The sequence below is a fragment of the Polistes fuscatus genome, unplaced genomic scaffold, assembly GCF_010416935.1.
Source record: "Polistes fuscatus isolate 324 unplaced genomic scaffold, CU_Pfus_HIC Scaffold21, whole genome shotgun sequence".
NCBI classification, from domain to species: domain Eukaryota; kingdom Metazoa; phylum Arthropoda; class Insecta; order Hymenoptera; family Vespidae; genus Polistes; species Polistes fuscatus.
The window spans coordinates 2173019-2189971 of NW_025113098.1; the positions used below are offsets into that span (position 1 = coordinate 2173019).

At 25.3% G+C, this 16953-nt stretch overlaps 3 protein-coding genes across 12 annotated transcripts in view; 2 read left to right on the forward strand and 1 right to left on the reverse strand.

Moving 5' to 3' along the window:
• The first annotated feature begins 4 nt into the window (after positions 1-4).
• Positions 5-2134, forward strand: LOC122517639 (alpha-2-macroglobulin receptor-associated protein). The gene is made up of 7 exons (XM_043636148.1): positions 5-614; positions 701-842; positions 934-1104; positions 1195-1305; positions 1389-1503; positions 1573-1729; positions 1862-2134. The coding sequence occupies exons 1-7, from the start codon at positions 411-413 to the stop codon at positions 2063-2065; spliced, it is 1104 nt and encodes a 367-aa protein (XP_043492083.1). The 5' UTR covers positions 5-410; the 3' UTR covers positions 2066-2134.
• Positions 2135-2184: 50 nt separating this feature from the next.
• Positions 2185-3799, forward strand: LOC122517643 (33 kDa inner dynein arm light chain, axonemal). The gene is made up of 6 exons (XM_043636152.1): positions 2185-2667; positions 2801-2959; positions 3039-3171; positions 3233-3378; positions 3442-3639; positions 3708-3799. The coding sequence occupies exons 1-6, from the start codon at positions 2575-2577 to the stop codon at positions 3741-3743; spliced, it is 765 nt and encodes a 254-aa protein (XP_043492087.1). The 5' UTR covers positions 2185-2574; the 3' UTR covers positions 3744-3799.
• A 3281-nt stretch (positions 3800-7080) lies between these two features.
• The window catches only part of LOC122517875 (protein lap4), a 36974-nt gene continuing 27101 nt past the window's right edge, over positions 7081-16953 (reverse strand). For 3 of the 10 annotated variants that reach the window (XM_043636475.1, XM_043636471.1, XM_043636470.1), the window contains 10 exons: positions 16752-16907; positions 11737-12216; positions 11236-11347; positions 11070-11126; positions 10862-10976; positions 9164-9269; positions 8887-9000; positions 8596-8721; positions 8181-8381; positions 7081-7368 (listed from right to left, as the gene is read on the reverse strand). In XM_043636475.1, coding sequence (XP_043492410.1) covers positions 7093-7368; positions 8181-8381; positions 8596-8721; positions 8887-9000; positions 9164-9269; positions 10862-10976; positions 11070-11126; positions 11236-11347; positions 11737-12216; positions 16752-16907 — 1743 coding nt within the window. In that variant the 3' untranslated portion in view covers positions 7081-7092. Of the gene's footprint in view, positions 7369-7746; positions 7840-8113; positions 8382-8595; positions 8722-8886; positions 9001-9163; positions 9270-10861; positions 10977-11069; positions 11127-11235; positions 11348-11736; positions 12217-14262; positions 14955-16751; positions 16908-16953 lie in introns of those variants that run through there. The other 7 variants (XR_006303937.1, XM_043636476.1, XM_043636477.1 and 4 more) reach the window with 7 other exon arrangements.

A 16953-nucleotide genomic window follows, 5' to 3' on the forward strand; every position in this document is an offset into this window, starting at 1 on the left:
ATCATTTTGACCAATGAGATTCGCGGATGATACCCCCACCAAAAAGAAGACTTTTAATTTCAAACGGACAGTACATACATCTATATATATGTATATATAGGTAATTTAATAATACCACGTATGAGGATGATACAGGATGATACAGAAGGATGTAGAATGATATTACAGTGAAGTGAATGTTACTATTTTATAGACAGAAGTGTTTTGTATTATTGTATTTTTTGGTTTCGTTAATAATAATGATAAATTTGTTGAATTAAAAATTCAATTTGTTAAAAGTCTTTTCTATATTTCGATTGATTTAATTAATAAAATAACATTGTATATACATACAAATTACGTTTTTCACGTAGCTCTCTAATTATAATATTAATTGATATATTATTTTCTAAGAAAACGATACATACAAGATGATCGTGTCTATAGAACGAAGGCTTTTTTTATTAAGTCTTTGTTTTATATTAATGCATGCAAGTGCAGCGCTTAACAAATATTCTGCCAAAGCGAACGAACCTAAAGTTGAAGATATTTTAGAATTTCCAACGTCATTAAGAGAATTAGATAAACCATTTCGAATGTCAAAGTTAAATATAATATGGGTGAAAGCAAAAAATGTTAGTGTAAAAAGAAAACATTATTTTATTATCAGACGAAAATAAAAGATTTGTTTTATTTTAAATAATTTATTGCTTTTTTGTAGCGTTTAACAGATCCTAAATTGCAATCGTTGTTTAGCGATTTAAAAATCCATGATAAAGAAGAAATAGTATATAAGCATTATAAGGCTGACGGAAAGGATCCAGATGGTTTGGAAGAAGCTACATTGAGAAAGAAATTAATTGGTAATTTTATATATCAAATATTTGTATGTTTCAAATATATAATATTGAACTGCAGAGTTACTATTATAATTTATAATATTTTGTTTTTAAGGTATTATGAGTACGTATGGTTTGTTAGAATATTTTTCTGATACAGAAGATCCAATGTTACTTAAGAGACATAAAGCTCTTAATGATGGTAGCAATTATGTTGCCAAAGATGTGTTTAAAGATTCTAGATTGAATAAACTTTGGGCTAAAGCTGAATTAGCAGGCTTTACTCGTATGTATATTTAATAATGTGTTCCTTTTAAATGGTAGAAATTATATTAGAAAAATCTTTACGATTGCATTTTTAATGATTTTATTTCAGATGAAGAACTTAATGCATTAAAGGAAGAATTTGAACATCATCAAGATAAAGTAAATGAATATATGAGCTTATTAAAAGATATAGAAGCTGGAGATTCTGAAATGCACGAAAGTTCGTATTTTTATAATGTATTAATATTATTGTTTTATTTTCACGTTAATGTTTATTATATATTTCATATTAATATCTTACAGATAGTTTATTTGACAAGCCAGACAGTTGGAATGTGTTAGAAGAGGAAGAACAATTATCAAATAATAATGTACCTGGAAAAAAGTTGGATTTTTTAGGAAAAGCGAATTTACTTAAGTGAGAATTTTATAAAAAGATTATTTAACATCTATCGATTGATAATTAATTTTGTTATATTTATTTTAGAGAAAAACATTTGGAGCTTAGAAATGGGTATGATCGTTTAGATAGGCTAACAGCTAAAGGGCCTAATCATAAGGAATTTGTTGAACCAAAAGTACAAGGACTTTGGAGAGCTGCATTGGAAGCTAAATTTCCACCCGATGAACTTGCTTCTCTTAAGGTTAATAAGACCAAAATGTTTTTTAATTTATTATTTACCTTTTCCAAAATAATACTATTTTTTGTTTATTTTCTTTATATATCTGTGTAAAATGATAAGTACTGACAATTTAACAAATTTCTTATTCTTTAGGAAGAACTTTTACATTACGAGTCACGATTAATCAAGTTAAGACATCTTCATACAGAAGCAGCTTTGGAAGCTGCACGCAAAGGAAAGTCTTACGATTTGGATAATTCTACCTCGCAACAACATATAAAGAAACATGCTAGAACAGTTCAAAAGCTTCATACAGAACTTGAGACAAGAATTATGCAAAAACATACAGAGTTATAATTTTTATGAGATCTTTAAATAATTTCTACAATATTTTCTTTAATAATTATTTGAATAAATATCAATAAATATAGGTATATAATTAATAGAATTACATATCTCTAATGTAATTGTTAAATTTTTATTTTTAATATAGATACTCGTATATATATATATATATATTTTTTGCAAATAACAATTTTTTAATACTTTTGTAGTGGTCGCTGTCCATTAACACATATAGCAGTAACTGTAAAATTATTAATTATTGTAATAAACTATTCGAATTTTTATATTATATAGATTTTGGCGTATAATAATTATATTTTTTATTATTATCATATCTAGTTATGAAAATATAAATATTAATATATCAATTTGAAATGTGAATATATTTACTGTTACATCAATGTTTCTATGGAGATAATTTTCCTATGCTATGTGCATTTGGTACCACATCGAAAAAGAGTTAAACATCGTAATCTTGATAATTATACTTGTAAAAGTAAAGATTTAATTATATTATTACAATGGCAACATCAGTTAAAGAACGTATTGTTCCTGCTGTGGATACTCTTGTTAAGTATGACAATCCTACTTTGGTTACAACCCATCCAGAAAAAGTAATAATATTTTATATATTTTTATACATTAGAAAAATATAATGTAAAATATTTTACATATTTTCATATCAAGGTATATTGAATAAAATATTTAATATCAATTTCATTTTTATCTAAGTAAAATTTTAATTAGGTACACAAAGAGTCAATGCTGGGTAAAGTAGGTGCTACTCTTTGTAAAGTTCAAACAACTCTTCCTACAGCTGATGTACGTCGTGAAACTGGTGAAATTTTAAATGGAATTTTACCGCCTAAAGAATGGGAAGAAGATGGACAAATTTGGACGCAGCAAGTATATAAAAATTTAATTATTATGACAATTTTCCCCTTAATAAATATATTATAATATTTATAAATTTATGTTACACGAGGTTTCAAGTACTCCTGCTACAAGATTGGATGTTATTAATCTACAAGAACAGCTTGATATGAAATTGCAACAGAGACAAGCAAGAGAAACTGGAATTTGTCCTGTACGCAGAGAACTTTATACACAATGCTTTGGTACGTTTTTATTCTTTCAATTTATAGAAAAATAATGAAGTAGTAAAAAAAAATATTTCAGACGAATTGATACGACAAGTTACAATAAATTGTGCCGAGCGTGGTTTGTTACTACTGAGAGTAAGAGATGAAATTAAAATGACTCTGGCTGCTTATCAAACTTTATATCAGAGTAGTATTGCATTTGGAATGCGTAAAGCACTTCAGGTATACATTCTTTAAATATTATATTATTTAATTCTTTATAATAACTATGTTATTATATTTTAGGCTGAACAAGGCAAAGAAGATTTAGTTGCAATTGCGGATGAATTACGACAGCAAAAAATAGAATTAGAAAATTCGCTGACAGAATTGAGACACAAATTTGATTTATCGGAAAGAAGAGCTGCGGAATTAAAAGAAGCAGAAGAAAAGAAATACACGGAAGAAATTCAGTTTCTTAAAAAAACGAATTTGCAATTGAAGGTAGAATACATTATGATTATCTCATCTATTTCGTATATTTATTATATTGGACTAATTGTATTTTTTAGACTCAACTGGAGGGTATTATAGCGCCAAGAAAATAAATAATAATCATACCTACAATTATTTACGACACATTCATCATGATAAGATATTTACAAAGTCCAATTAGGAGCCCATATGAATACGAGAACCCACCACTCACATATGGTGGTTTCTTATGATTAATAGTCCTGCAGCACTTCCTGTGGTAATTTTTTTGATATCTTGAAAACGGTTGAGTACACCTGGGATGTGATGTATTGTTCTAAACCCCTACAACTAACTAAGACATCATGGAATATATATGATATTTTTAAAGATAAATATATTTAAAATTAATATATATAACTATTTATATTATATATGATAAATACAAACTATTTTTTAATAAGTTTTTGTTCATCAATGATACTGCGTTTACAAATTCGTTTATATAATATTATAAAATGTATATCGATTTTTTATTAGAGAATACAGTTAATTTTTGTTTATAAATAAATATACTTTGATATAGCTTACGTATTAATGAAATTTACTAATTTCTTCTCTTATTATAAGCACTTAAAATAATAACTAATATTTAACTATAATCATACTTTATTTGTATAAATAAGTTGTGTTTAATTGTATCAATTTGTTAAAACAAAATATATAAAGTTTGACAAAAGTATTATTTTGAAATATCACGTTTATAAAAATTATAATTATTGTAGCATTTTTGTAAAAAGCTTATTAACAAATTCTCTGTTTGTTCCTTCTTAAAATATATTACTGTTAAATGATATTGTATTATAGGTGTGTCACTTTATTAAGTTGCTAGTTTTTTTATTATATAATTTAACTGCGATTTAAAAAGAAAAATCATGATATTAATAAATCAAATGATATATAAAACATAGAAATGTATATCATTAATTTCAGATCGTTTTTACATTATACATTTCAAAAATCAATTTTAATGTAAATATGAATAGCAAATTTATATAAAAAAAAAATCGCTTATTTTATAATGTAAGTACTTGAAGAAATGACAATTATTTTTATTTTTGAGATTCCACAGATGCACTGTTAATACTATTAAATTCCTTAATATGTATTATTGATAGATAATACGTATAGTTCTATAGGCTCTTTCTTCTAAATTATTCTAGATAAATTTTTAAGAATTGGCACTTAAACAATAATACAGTAAAAATTGTTTACTATTTTTAAATGTAATAATGAAGGAACAATACTCAGATTTACACTAAGTTCAATGATAAATGAATTTGTCATTGGTCCCTTATTCTTAATCGCACTTGCACTCATTATTCATATATTCATCATTATTTCTGTTATTTGCACGCACATTTTCGCTTATATTAATATTTGCATTAACATAAAATTATGTAGGATATCACCGACCTAAATAACTGAATTTAAAAAAATAATATGCATATAAACAATATTAAATAATAATATTTCGGCTCTATGTAGATAATTTTACTTTATCTTTTTAACTGTTTCATTAATTATACAATTTATAGTAATAAGTAACGGTGTAAATAATACTAACGGTATTTTTATTCCAATCTAATAATGAACTTTATTAATATATTAAATTCGAATAATAATTAAATTAAAGAAATTTTATTTCAATAGATATATATTGTCCTGCTTTTCAATTCTTAATATATGTTAATAAAAATACTGTTTTGAAAATATATTTATAAAAAAAAAATAAGAAACATAAAAATATATCATATTTGTATAAATATAATTTACATAATTTTTAAATTATAAATTATTATTATGTATTTATTAGTCTTTACTAATAATACTTATATATATAAAATCAAATTAAAGTTTGGAATAAAAATACTTGATATTAAGAATATCAAATCTAAGAATAATTGTTATAATTCTTTTATATTAAATGTCAATTTAGTGTATATATATTTTGTGAAATTATTTTAAATGAACGCATATAATTTGTAAATATATAATCTACTTATATTATATCTAAATAAATAGAATACTTTATATATATATATATATAAATCACATTATATGATATATGATTTATAATCTTTTCTTTTTACCATTTTAAATTGATTACGTATAATGAGCTTGAACATATTCAGGCATATGAGATGTGCAAAATTGAAGTTTGTTATATATCTATCTAATGACTGTAAATAAATACCACTAATACGAAATTCTTGCAATTACACATATATTATCAAATAAATAAGTTTAAGAAAATGTGTAATTGCATTTAAACTATTTGGACCTGTAAATTTAGAATATGAATTTTGTATCAAAAATAAAGTAGGACCTTTATAGTTAATAACAGTGCATTAATCTGTTTCTTTATCATATCGCATTGATCTTTAACATATTTAAAAATGGAATGTACTACATTTGTAAATATAAAGAATGATATTAATATAAATAATTGATTAATAACGAATAAATAATATTATTCTCTTTTATATAAATGATAACAAAAAAAAAAGATAATACCAATGCATTTGAAATAATATTATTTGCAAGCTTTAATTTGGTTTCTTTCATACATCTATATATATGCGTTTATTTTTTCAAACATTAATAAATTTCATTATTGGTCTTTATATAACTCAAAATAATTAACTATAAATCAATATTTATGTTGTCAATATATATGCACATATTCTCATTGATTTATGTATATTGTATACAAAGTACCCCTATAAAAATGCACCAGATTTTTTAAATCTAGATTGCTAATAAATTGTTTACATTTAAGTATGTAATTACAATTAATAGTCATATAAAAAAGTAGCAAAAATTCCTTTTTTTTTTTTTTGGATTACACGAATATAATTTATCAACAATGAAAATACGTTTAAGTATGATCAATGCACCTAATGAATTACATTAACTTATTTTTGTAAATTCTTGGCATTTTATATTAACAGTGATACGTTTAAACAATACGTACCAATAAATATAATTGCAATGACATTTAATTATATACGATTAAAGGTGTGTATATATATATATATAATGATATATTATAATAATAATAAAAAAAGAAAATGTTTAAAGGCGTCTTAAAAAAAGATCGCATGATAATTTATACCAGAGATTCCTGAACTTATAATATGTGATCAGAATTACAATATCTTTAAATGATACAAATTTAATGAAATTAAACAATTTAATCGTATTATAGTCATGTTATAAATTAATCATATCAAAGATTATACATTAATAAGTCAGGAATCATTGGATCATATGTATGCAATGATCTAACTATATGAGATTAAGAAATTGTGTATATGAATTACTTGAAAAACAATATTATAATACAATAACTGTTCTGTCTTTTCTTTTTAGGCAAATTTTTAAAAATTAATATTAATATTTTAGCCTTTTATTTTACTCTCAATGCCGATTTTTTTTTCTACCTTGTTTTCGTTTCTTTTTCTTTGTCGTAGTAACAATAATATTCGTGTTTTGCTTGGATGAAGCACCTTCAGTTGCATTAGTTGAAATAAGAGAATCAGTTTTTTCTCGAAGCGTATCTGTGACAGAACGCTGACTTGCAAGTTCCTCATTTTCACTTTCAGCATCACTTGCTCCAGTGCCAGTTTTGCTTTCTATTTCATCTTCGGCATTACTTAATTCCAACGATATAATTTTTTCTCTCAAAGTTTCAACCTATTTATACATATACACACATATATATAGATATATTCTAAAAAGTTGATGTATATATTATTTTGGATTTTATACAAAATTAAATAGAACATCAAAACATAGTGGACAATAATAGCAACATTCTAAAATAAACATAAGTTAAACAAATAGATAATACTTTAAAAAAAAAAGAAAATAAAAAATAAAAAACGAGTATAACACATAAAACATATAACATGTAAAACAATTTTGCATTTTTATCTTTATAAAAAAAGAAAAAGAAAATAATATAAAATAATGCTAATAATATTATTATAATAAGCAGCTAAAGAGAAGAAACACATATGTTAATAATTAAATTAGTAAGGTGTTATGTAAGAAAACTAAAACGAGCATTACCAATAGTATAAGAAGATTTTGTTAGTGAACTGTGGAAATGAAATCATTTGCTCAAGGTGGTGCAGGTTGCAAATCCAGAGTGAGAGTTGGTTTCTTGGAACAGCAAATAGAAATATTAACTACTGTTACCCCTCATGTTTTATATGCTTAAGCTTAAAAACATTCAAAGACATGCATGTGTAAGAAGATCATCTGAATATTAAATTCAAACGTTTTCATAGTTTGTCTGTAGGCACATAATTATTACAGACATGATTCCAATAAATATTTATCCAATTTATTTATCTATCATCTACCTTTCGTTTTGATATTTGTAATAAAACATGACCGAAAAAGATAGTGCTCTAAAGATATTGTGCCCATCTCATTTTTGTCCAATGGTATATGAAACAATCTGGTGCATGAATTCTGTGCTAAATTTAGAATCATAGTACCTGTCGCTCAATTAGCTTCTCGACGTATTCGACCGTTCGTACACGACGTTCACCTGTCACCTCATCCACATATTCTTCAGTACGGCGAGTGACCTTCTCGTCCACTACTTTCTCAGATTCACGTATTTCTTTAGGAGGACCCACTTTGCTGCGGACAGCAAGTTTAGGAAAATCTGCGCTAGACGGCCGTAACGTAGTGAACTATGATAGTAAGACAAACGAGATACCACTGTAGTAACATGACCATTGGTTCTCATAATTCAATTGTTAGACGCATGAGAGCACATATGAGTAATTAGTAAATAACCAAGTTAATACACAACTAATGATACAGTTAAAGAGGTGTTAAATACTGCTTAAGAAAGAGTTATTAGATACTGCAATTGTTAAAAGCTATCTCATTCCCAATGCTTACTTCGGTGATCTTTTCTTGATCAGAAACATGATAAGGATCTGCCCTATCTTCCAACATTTCAGCTTTATCCGTAGTATCCATCATTTCACTCATTTTTTTAATAACTATTTGAGCCTGAAGAGCATCCTATAAATCAAATTTTCTATTCAATGTATTTACAATGATATTACATATAACAAACGTTTGTACAATTTATAATTTTTAATAAAATATGAAAATCATTATATATATATCTATATGTAACATTATTATTATTATTATTATTATTATTATTTTTTTTTATTATTATACCTGTTCAAGCGATTTTAAACGAGCTTGCCTCCATGCAGCGCGTTTTTCTGCTCGTAAGGCTCGTTGTTCAGCAGGAGTTAAATGGCTTTCTTCATCTTCATCCGAAATTAAGCCCTAAAGATTAAAAGAAAATAACGTATACTTTAACATTTACATTGCTTTTTAACATATCCTATTTCTATAGAATAAATCAAATGTTAATCTTGACTATAATAATCGCATTAAATAAGAAATAATAATAATAGTACATGCATTACAATGGTATTTGTCGTAATACCTCTTGTATCATTCTCTCCTTCAATCGACGTTCTGCCTTTGCTGTCCTCACTGTGCTTGGTATATTCTGCAGAAGAGTGACCGAACTTCGCGAACTCAGTCTGCTACTGTAAGGTAATGAGCATGCACGCTGACAAATTACATTCGTGTCTGTGAATATATTCTAATGTTTATTTATACAAAAAAGAAAAAAAAATTACAAAAGCGATAAACGATACAAAGGCAAGAGAAAATATACACTACATATTTACAAATATTTTTCAAAAGTAAAAAATTCATTCTGCTGGTCATATTACAGCAGATAAGATCTATCTATAATTAAAATTCTAATGATTAAGAACCGATTGATTCTGAAGTGGCATTGAAGATGAATTATATATGTTCTAATGTAAATATAATTCAATTAATGATATTATATAATTTAATAATAACTATACGATTATTCATGTGTGTTAATTCATTCTGCAGAATCATCTCAATTGTTGTTCTTATTGCACAAAATAAACTCCCTAAGCATGCTTCTTATGATCAAGGCATACTTTTTATTTTAAACCCATCTTCCCTCTACTATCCTTTAGTGATATATGCATTACAATTTGATTTTCACTAAGTGCTTCGGTAAGTGTAAGCAATATTTATTTTGCTAAGATATACTATTTTCCTATAATCATTTCTAAGCTCATAAGCCAATATGCCTTATTATTTAAGAAGCATTACATAGTAGAAATACAACCGTACTGTAATTATTTTGTTTAAAGCATGCAACAATTTAAGCACTTAAAGTTTACGAACATGTACAAAGTTAAGATTAATCATATGTTGTTTTTTTATGTAAAATAGATGATATTCTTAAATGTAATATAAAAACGATTATACATTTATCATAAGATAAATTAAATGTTTGTGTAATCCTATATTCTCTGTTATTATTGTTATTTTCTATTATAAAAAGAATTTTATAATGTATATATAAAAAAAATGTAACTATAAAAATTCATTTTCGGAAATCCCTACAATCTTGCATCATTTCAGAATATATGTAAGCTATCTAATTTTCAATGCTTATAAAATAAATGATAATATTACCAGTGTACATTTTTCTATGACAAATGAGTGTGTGTTATTATAATAATAATCCTAATAATAATAATACTAATAATAATCCTAATAGTAATCCTAATAATAATCATAAAATTAATAAGTTGAATGATTAATACTAATAATAATAATACTAATAATTATAGTAGTAGTAATAATAATAATAATAATAATAATAATAGAGTAATAGTAATACTAATAATAATAATACTAATAATTATAGTAATAGTAATAGTAATAATAATAATACTTTAGATTTTTATATACAAGCGTAATAAATCAAGTATGAAGTAAGTATCTTGAAAATGGTGCATCATATGCGTGTATATGCGTGCATGTGCTTTCGTATACTTTAGAAGTGTATGTAATTCTTAAAAAATAAGCAGGAAATACTGCCTTTTTTTCTCTAAGTGCTAAAAAGTGCAAAGTCTATACACTGGAACAAGAATCTGATAGATACTGTATATGTAATTTGAATGAAAAATGATAATGATAAATAATTAAAATTCTTTTTTCCAATGTTAAATGTTTCATACACAGGACAAGAGTAGATGAAAACGTAACGTGAAGATGCGAAGAATGGATACATTATATGGCTTACTTAGGACGCCTGTTATCCTGATCTATCGTATCTTCCAAATCTTCAAGACCTTCATTTTCATCTAATTGGGCCCATGATTTTAATTCATCTCTTGTTAATGTCGCAATTTTCTTTTCTGAAATTAAAGAATATTGAATATATATATATAACAATTATATAAAAAGATATTATTAAATGAATAAAATGATTTGACACAATATCGAATTACCTTCTTCTTGTTTCATCTTTTCAACTTCGTCTTGACTTAAAAAGCTAAATACTTTTTCTGAAAAACAAAAAGAAAACAAAAAAAAAAAAGAAAATTAAAAATATTTGTTAATGTTTATAATACGATTGAAATGTATTTAAAATTTTTTGCTACGACAATTTTTTACCTGGTTTAGGAGAAGGCTTAAGATGTTCTTCCATGGCACTTTCAAACAATTTCTTCTTATCACTGACTGACATTTTTACTGGTGACGGTGATGGAGATGATGTCGGTGAAAGCTGTTTATAAAATTTATATGAATAAAAACAGAAAATAATAATAATGTTATATTATTTTAAAGATACATGATAAAATATTTGAATAATTAGAAATATGATCACTTGAGAAATCAAAATTATTGATTATATACTATTGTAAATAGCATATTAAATCAAGAATAATCTTTATGTAGTAGCCTTTTAAGATCTCGAATAAATAGAAAATTCGATGTTACACATTTTTCTTCTTTTTTTTTTTTCTTTTCTTTTGATAATATCGCCATTAATCACAAACAAAATTTGATGCAATAATAAGCTGATGGTGAATGAAACATATTCCTTGTAAATAATATTTCATAATTAGAACAGTACATTAGTTTTAATAAATTACACATGCTTACAAAACCCACCTCAACCCGAACCTTTCCATCAACAGAACGTGCTATCTGTCGTTTGTTAAAGCAAGTTGAAGAAGAACCTAATTTCCCCATATATTCAGGAGCAGTCAAAGGTGTAGGAGGAAGTTGAAAACGTGGTTGAGTAATTTGTATTGGATTTGGATAAGTTTTTTTTGAATAGGAAGATATCTGAGGTTGCTGTTGTTGTGGTTCTGTTAGAAAAGTTTCATGCATGGATGGGAATGATTCTTTGGATAATGATTTAGATTTTACAACAGTAGGCGACAAGGGAACACTAACTGTGCTTTCTTTAGAAACTGGTGGAAGATCAGCAAATGTTATGCTACGTTTAGGTACTGCAGAACTCTTCTTTTTTGGGGAAGGTAGTGTTTGGGTAGAAGCAGAGCGATTGAAATTTGCAGTTGTAGTAAGAGTAGAGACCGGAGATTTTGTTGAAGAACGATCCATTGATCCTCCAATTTGAACTTTCCACTGAATAAATAAGACCAAAATCATATTAGTATAATTGACATTATATTAAGATATGATGAGATAAATCTAATGAAAATGATGTGTTAAAACAAAAACCAAAAACCAAAAAAAAAAAATATATGAAATTTAAAATATATCGTGTGATTAGAATTATGTTTCTACAATCGTAAATGTACGTGCATATTTTACGAAAATTGTAAGAACATATGCCAAAAATATTATTTTTATTGTATAACAATGTTTTTGTAAACAAAATTGTGCATATGTGCTTTTTTCTTCTTTTTTCTTTTCTTTTTTTATACAACTAAAGAAATTATATCGTGTGCGTTTAAATAAATATATGCTATATATGTAGTAGCCAAAAGAATATAATGCTATTTTCAAAGTTTTACTATACATTGCAATATGCAATTGCATGTAATAAATAATTTGGTATATAGTCATAGAGTTTATATTTATACTTTAAAAACAGATTTATTTTTGACACTACATGTCATACAAAATCTATGTTAGAATTAAAAAGGAATCAGTTTCAAACCTACTCATTTCATGTTTGTTTTTTTTTCTTGTTCTTTTAAACACTCAATAGTGTGATTTCATTGTACTATTATTGCAACAATTAATGCAGTTTTCATTTCATGTACTTTTCCCTCAATATGAAAAAGTCAGTTTTCTTTTTTTCTCTCTAAAGTTTCTTAATATTTGTACCCTATCCATTTTAATTTTAATCATATCAATGCATTATAGGATGCTCTGAAACAACATAAATGTTTTCAAATGATTCAAAATAATATTTCAATACCAGGAACTGCTTGTTAGTTAATATGTTATTCAGCTTGAATTTATTTATCACTTTAGCCTGTAATTAGTTATTAAAATACAACAAATATAACCATTTTCAGAATAATCCTATGCATCGATATATGAAAACACTGTTCTAATTGTGCTTCTATATCAATCAACAGGAGCTTTAACATCCTTTCAATTTATTAATAGATAAATATCTTATTTTTATATTCTGTAATAATATATAAACATCTGGTCCATTAGAATTATGTTCAACATATAACATTTATAGAAAATTTATAAATTACAGTACACTGATTTATACCTCATTAATGATATGAGTTTACTGTAGCAATGAACATCGTAGAGAATTAGCACTTTTAATTCAGAATGAATGCAAGTGTTACATGCAACATGTCTTATAAACAATACAATAATTTTCTTTCTTTTCATATTCTGTTTTTTGCTGTACATAATTTTTATGATGTAATTGTAAATTGTTATTTATGGATACATTATCTGTCAATGATATGGAAATACTTTATTTTTTTTCCACTGACTATAAGTTAATATCTATAGTATAAAAAATAAAACTTTTTATAAGAAATAATGATTATGAAATAGTAATTTTGAAATTATCAAAATTTCGTAACATGATTCAACAAAATTTCTACTAATCATTCAATGAGGTAATAATAAATTAAATTAATACATTTTTTGAGAAATAATAAACTATACTACTTTGCCTTATTTTTTTTCTGCATGATAGTAAATATATGATAAATACCAAATAATCAAATAAAGATTTTAAATGTTTCATGTTTTTAAACTACGTTACCAACGATATAAAAACGTTATTTCTGTATATCAAGCATAGTATCCATAATATGTGATTTATATAATTATAATATATATATATATATATATTATATATATATATATCAATTTCTCAAAGTGTTATTGTAAATATAGACCTGTACGATTTGTTGCACTGTACATATTTAATTGATCATTTTATAAACACGTGTGATGTTTTTAAGAAAAAAGTTAAATATATCCTGTATGGCAAATGTTCACATCCTGGATATATATAATAGTCACCATTAACAACAAGGGATTCTCAGAAAATATCACTTCTGTTCATGGTACGTAAAATTCTATAATATGTGAGATATGGATTTTATTTCTGTTAATAGAACACTGACTCTCAGTAAATTCAATTGCCAATTCATTTATCACAATTTTCGAATATTTCATTTCTTTCTAATGTTTAATTTTGTATCCTAGAAGCATCACAAGCTTTAAGTCAGTCCATAAAATTCTATCCACTATCCAAATATATATATATAGGTATATATATATATACCTAACGTTTCAAAGATTAATTGGAAATAAGCCTCAGAATCAGTGTATAAACGTTGCTAGAAAATATTTGATTAAAGTACGTGAGAAACACTCTGCGCTTTAACTTCTGTCTACCTATCACAGAAATATTTTTCTCATTATAACCGATACCTATAAAACAAAGAGATAATCAATATATATATATATATATGTATATACACGAGAATCTTTAGTTTAGGAAGATATCACACTTTTTATAGTGTTAAAAAAATCTTGATATCTCTTGACATAATAAAAAACAATAAAACCGATTATTACGGAATGAATTCATCCATTAGCAGATTCTCGATAATGCTCCTAATGTTATAATGGCAGTATTATTAAAAAATGCAATAACAATAGTTAAATTGTATAACAATGACATACACGGAAACGCAATAAACAATGGATAATGAGTTCGTGTCATGAATTTGCTTAGAATTATTTATATTATGGCACAATCCTGTGGAATCAGAGGTATGGACGTAGACACAGGGAAAATGAGTAGAGGGTCGAACGACTCACTCCTGTTAGAGGGCAGCCAAAGTAGCACTATCACCTTCCACTGTCTGTAAACACGTTAAATATCTCTTGTTTTGACGCTCAGGAGAGCATGCGACGCTAAAAACACTGACAAACGTACAACTCATGCGCCATGTAAAAGTAATGAGATTAGAATGAATAATACAATAGTAAAGAATTATAAATTTATATAATTCTAATGCTTCCGTTAATATATTTTTCTTCTCAATTAAAATTTGTCTATAACAAATTTAGAAATTTCTTATTAACGGTCAATTTACGCTTTTCATTTCATTAGTATGTTGATCGAGTGTTCATCATCATTCTAACATACTTATTATTTAACAGAAGTGTGCTTTATAATATATTACATATATAAAGAAAAAGAAAAAAATAAAGAAGATAATGAAAATTTGATTATACAAAGTATGTGCGCATGGATAATTATATTTAAGAAAAAAAAAAAAGAAAAAAAGAATTATAATATAAAACATATACGTTATTTTATATAACTAAAGTGGGTTTGGTAACACAGGGTTTCCAAAAAGATTGAGCTTAAAGATAAAAAAGAAATTGATTTAAATTTATAAATAATTAATAAAAATTCTTAAAAACATTTTCTCAAAGTTTATATGAATTATCTTTTACCTATTTGATCTAGTTAACAGATAGTATAAGTTTGGCCCTGATCTTTTTGAATATCCTGTATATAATATAATATGTAATTTTTCACGATGCATGGTATCGTTCATCAAAAGTGCTTTTAGTATTTCTACATATCTGTTTTCATAATGCACTATAAGTCAGTATAAAGATTATTTAATTTCATTTTATCTGGACTAACGTAGCTATTGTAAATACGATAATACAAGAAATTAAACTGTTTATAAAACATTATTTAATATTTTCAATCTAGAAGATTTCAATGGTCACTTTTCAAAACATTATACTTGTACGTGTATGTATATGTATGTACATATATTAAACAAAAAAAGAATAAATAAATAAATAAATAATAAGAAAAAAAATAAGGCAATAAACAGAATACTACTAATTAAAAATACAAAATTATCTATGTATATTGTATAAAATATTAAAAATTCTAAGTAAAAACAGTTGAATTGTGATATTCTTTAGTGCTTGACATATTTTAGTATCGCATGTTATTCATCATTCGTATTAGTACACATCTTTCTCATTTTCCCAATGTAGGCCCTACTTTTATTACAAGTGCAAGATATTTTGAGATTCATTTTTTTTTCTTATGAACATGCTGTTACATCATTATAAATGATGTTATACTAAAGAAAAATAGTTATTATTATTATTAATGAGTTAAACACGTGAGTAGATTTTGGCCCCTATACATATATACTTTAAGAAAAGTATATCAAAATACCTATATACAACATTTTACACTTATATCTAAAAACAGAACAATTAGCTTGTCTAGCTTGTTTAGTTTGTAATTTATATAATATATATATAAATTGCATTCGTGTAATTAATCACATTTTAATAAGAAGAATATAGCATATATGAAAATAAAAAAGCATTTTTTGAAATAATCAAGGGAAAAAGGATAAGTTCTACAATATTATAAAATATGTGGATATCGTTGAATAATATATAATTAAGTTAATTTATACTTTCAAATTATTAAATAATTAATAAAATAAAACATGCTGCTGTGTGTACTATGATAAAAAAAAAAAAGAAAAAGAAAAATATAAACAAACAACTATTTTTAAATATATCATGCCTGCTAAATGCTTCATGCATAATAAATTTCGATTCGTATGTTCACAATAAACGAAATGAGATATTATAAATGAAATACTTACTGTTGGATTCTGAGGAGCTAACGTGTGTTTACTCATCACGATCGTGGTAGTTTTGAGATCCTTTGTACCACTTGGGGACTTCGGTGGTACGACCATATCAACTGGACTACTTGATTTATGTACTAAGGATTCTGCCGCTCTCACTACGTCTAGAACCTTTATCATAAAATGATTATATTTAAGCGTACCTCTTTAATTAAAA

Coding starts and splice junctions, on each gene's coding strand:
- LOC122517639 (XM_043636148.1), top strand. CDS start 411: ATGATCGTGTCTATAGAACGAAGGCTTTTTTTATTAAGTCTTTGTTTT. Junction 843..933: donor ATTGAGAAAGAAATTAATTG/GTAATTTTATAT, acceptor TTTGTTTTTAAG/GTATTATGAGTACGTATGGT. Junction 1,504..1,572: donor GGAAAAGCGAATTTACTTAA/GTGAGAATTTTA, acceptor TATTTATTTTAG/AGAAAAACATTTGGAGCTTA.
- LOC122517643 (XM_043636152.1), top strand. CDS start 2,575: ATGGCAACATCAGTTAAAGAACGTATTGTTCCTGCTGTGGATACTCTT. Junction 3,172..3,232: donor ACTTTATACACAATGCTTTG/GTACGTTTTTAT, acceptor AAAATATTTCAG/ACGAATTGATACGACAAGTT. Junction 3,640..3,707: donor AAACGAATTTGCAATTGAAG/GTAGAATACATT, acceptor TGTATTTTTTAG/ACTCAACTGGAGGGTATTAT.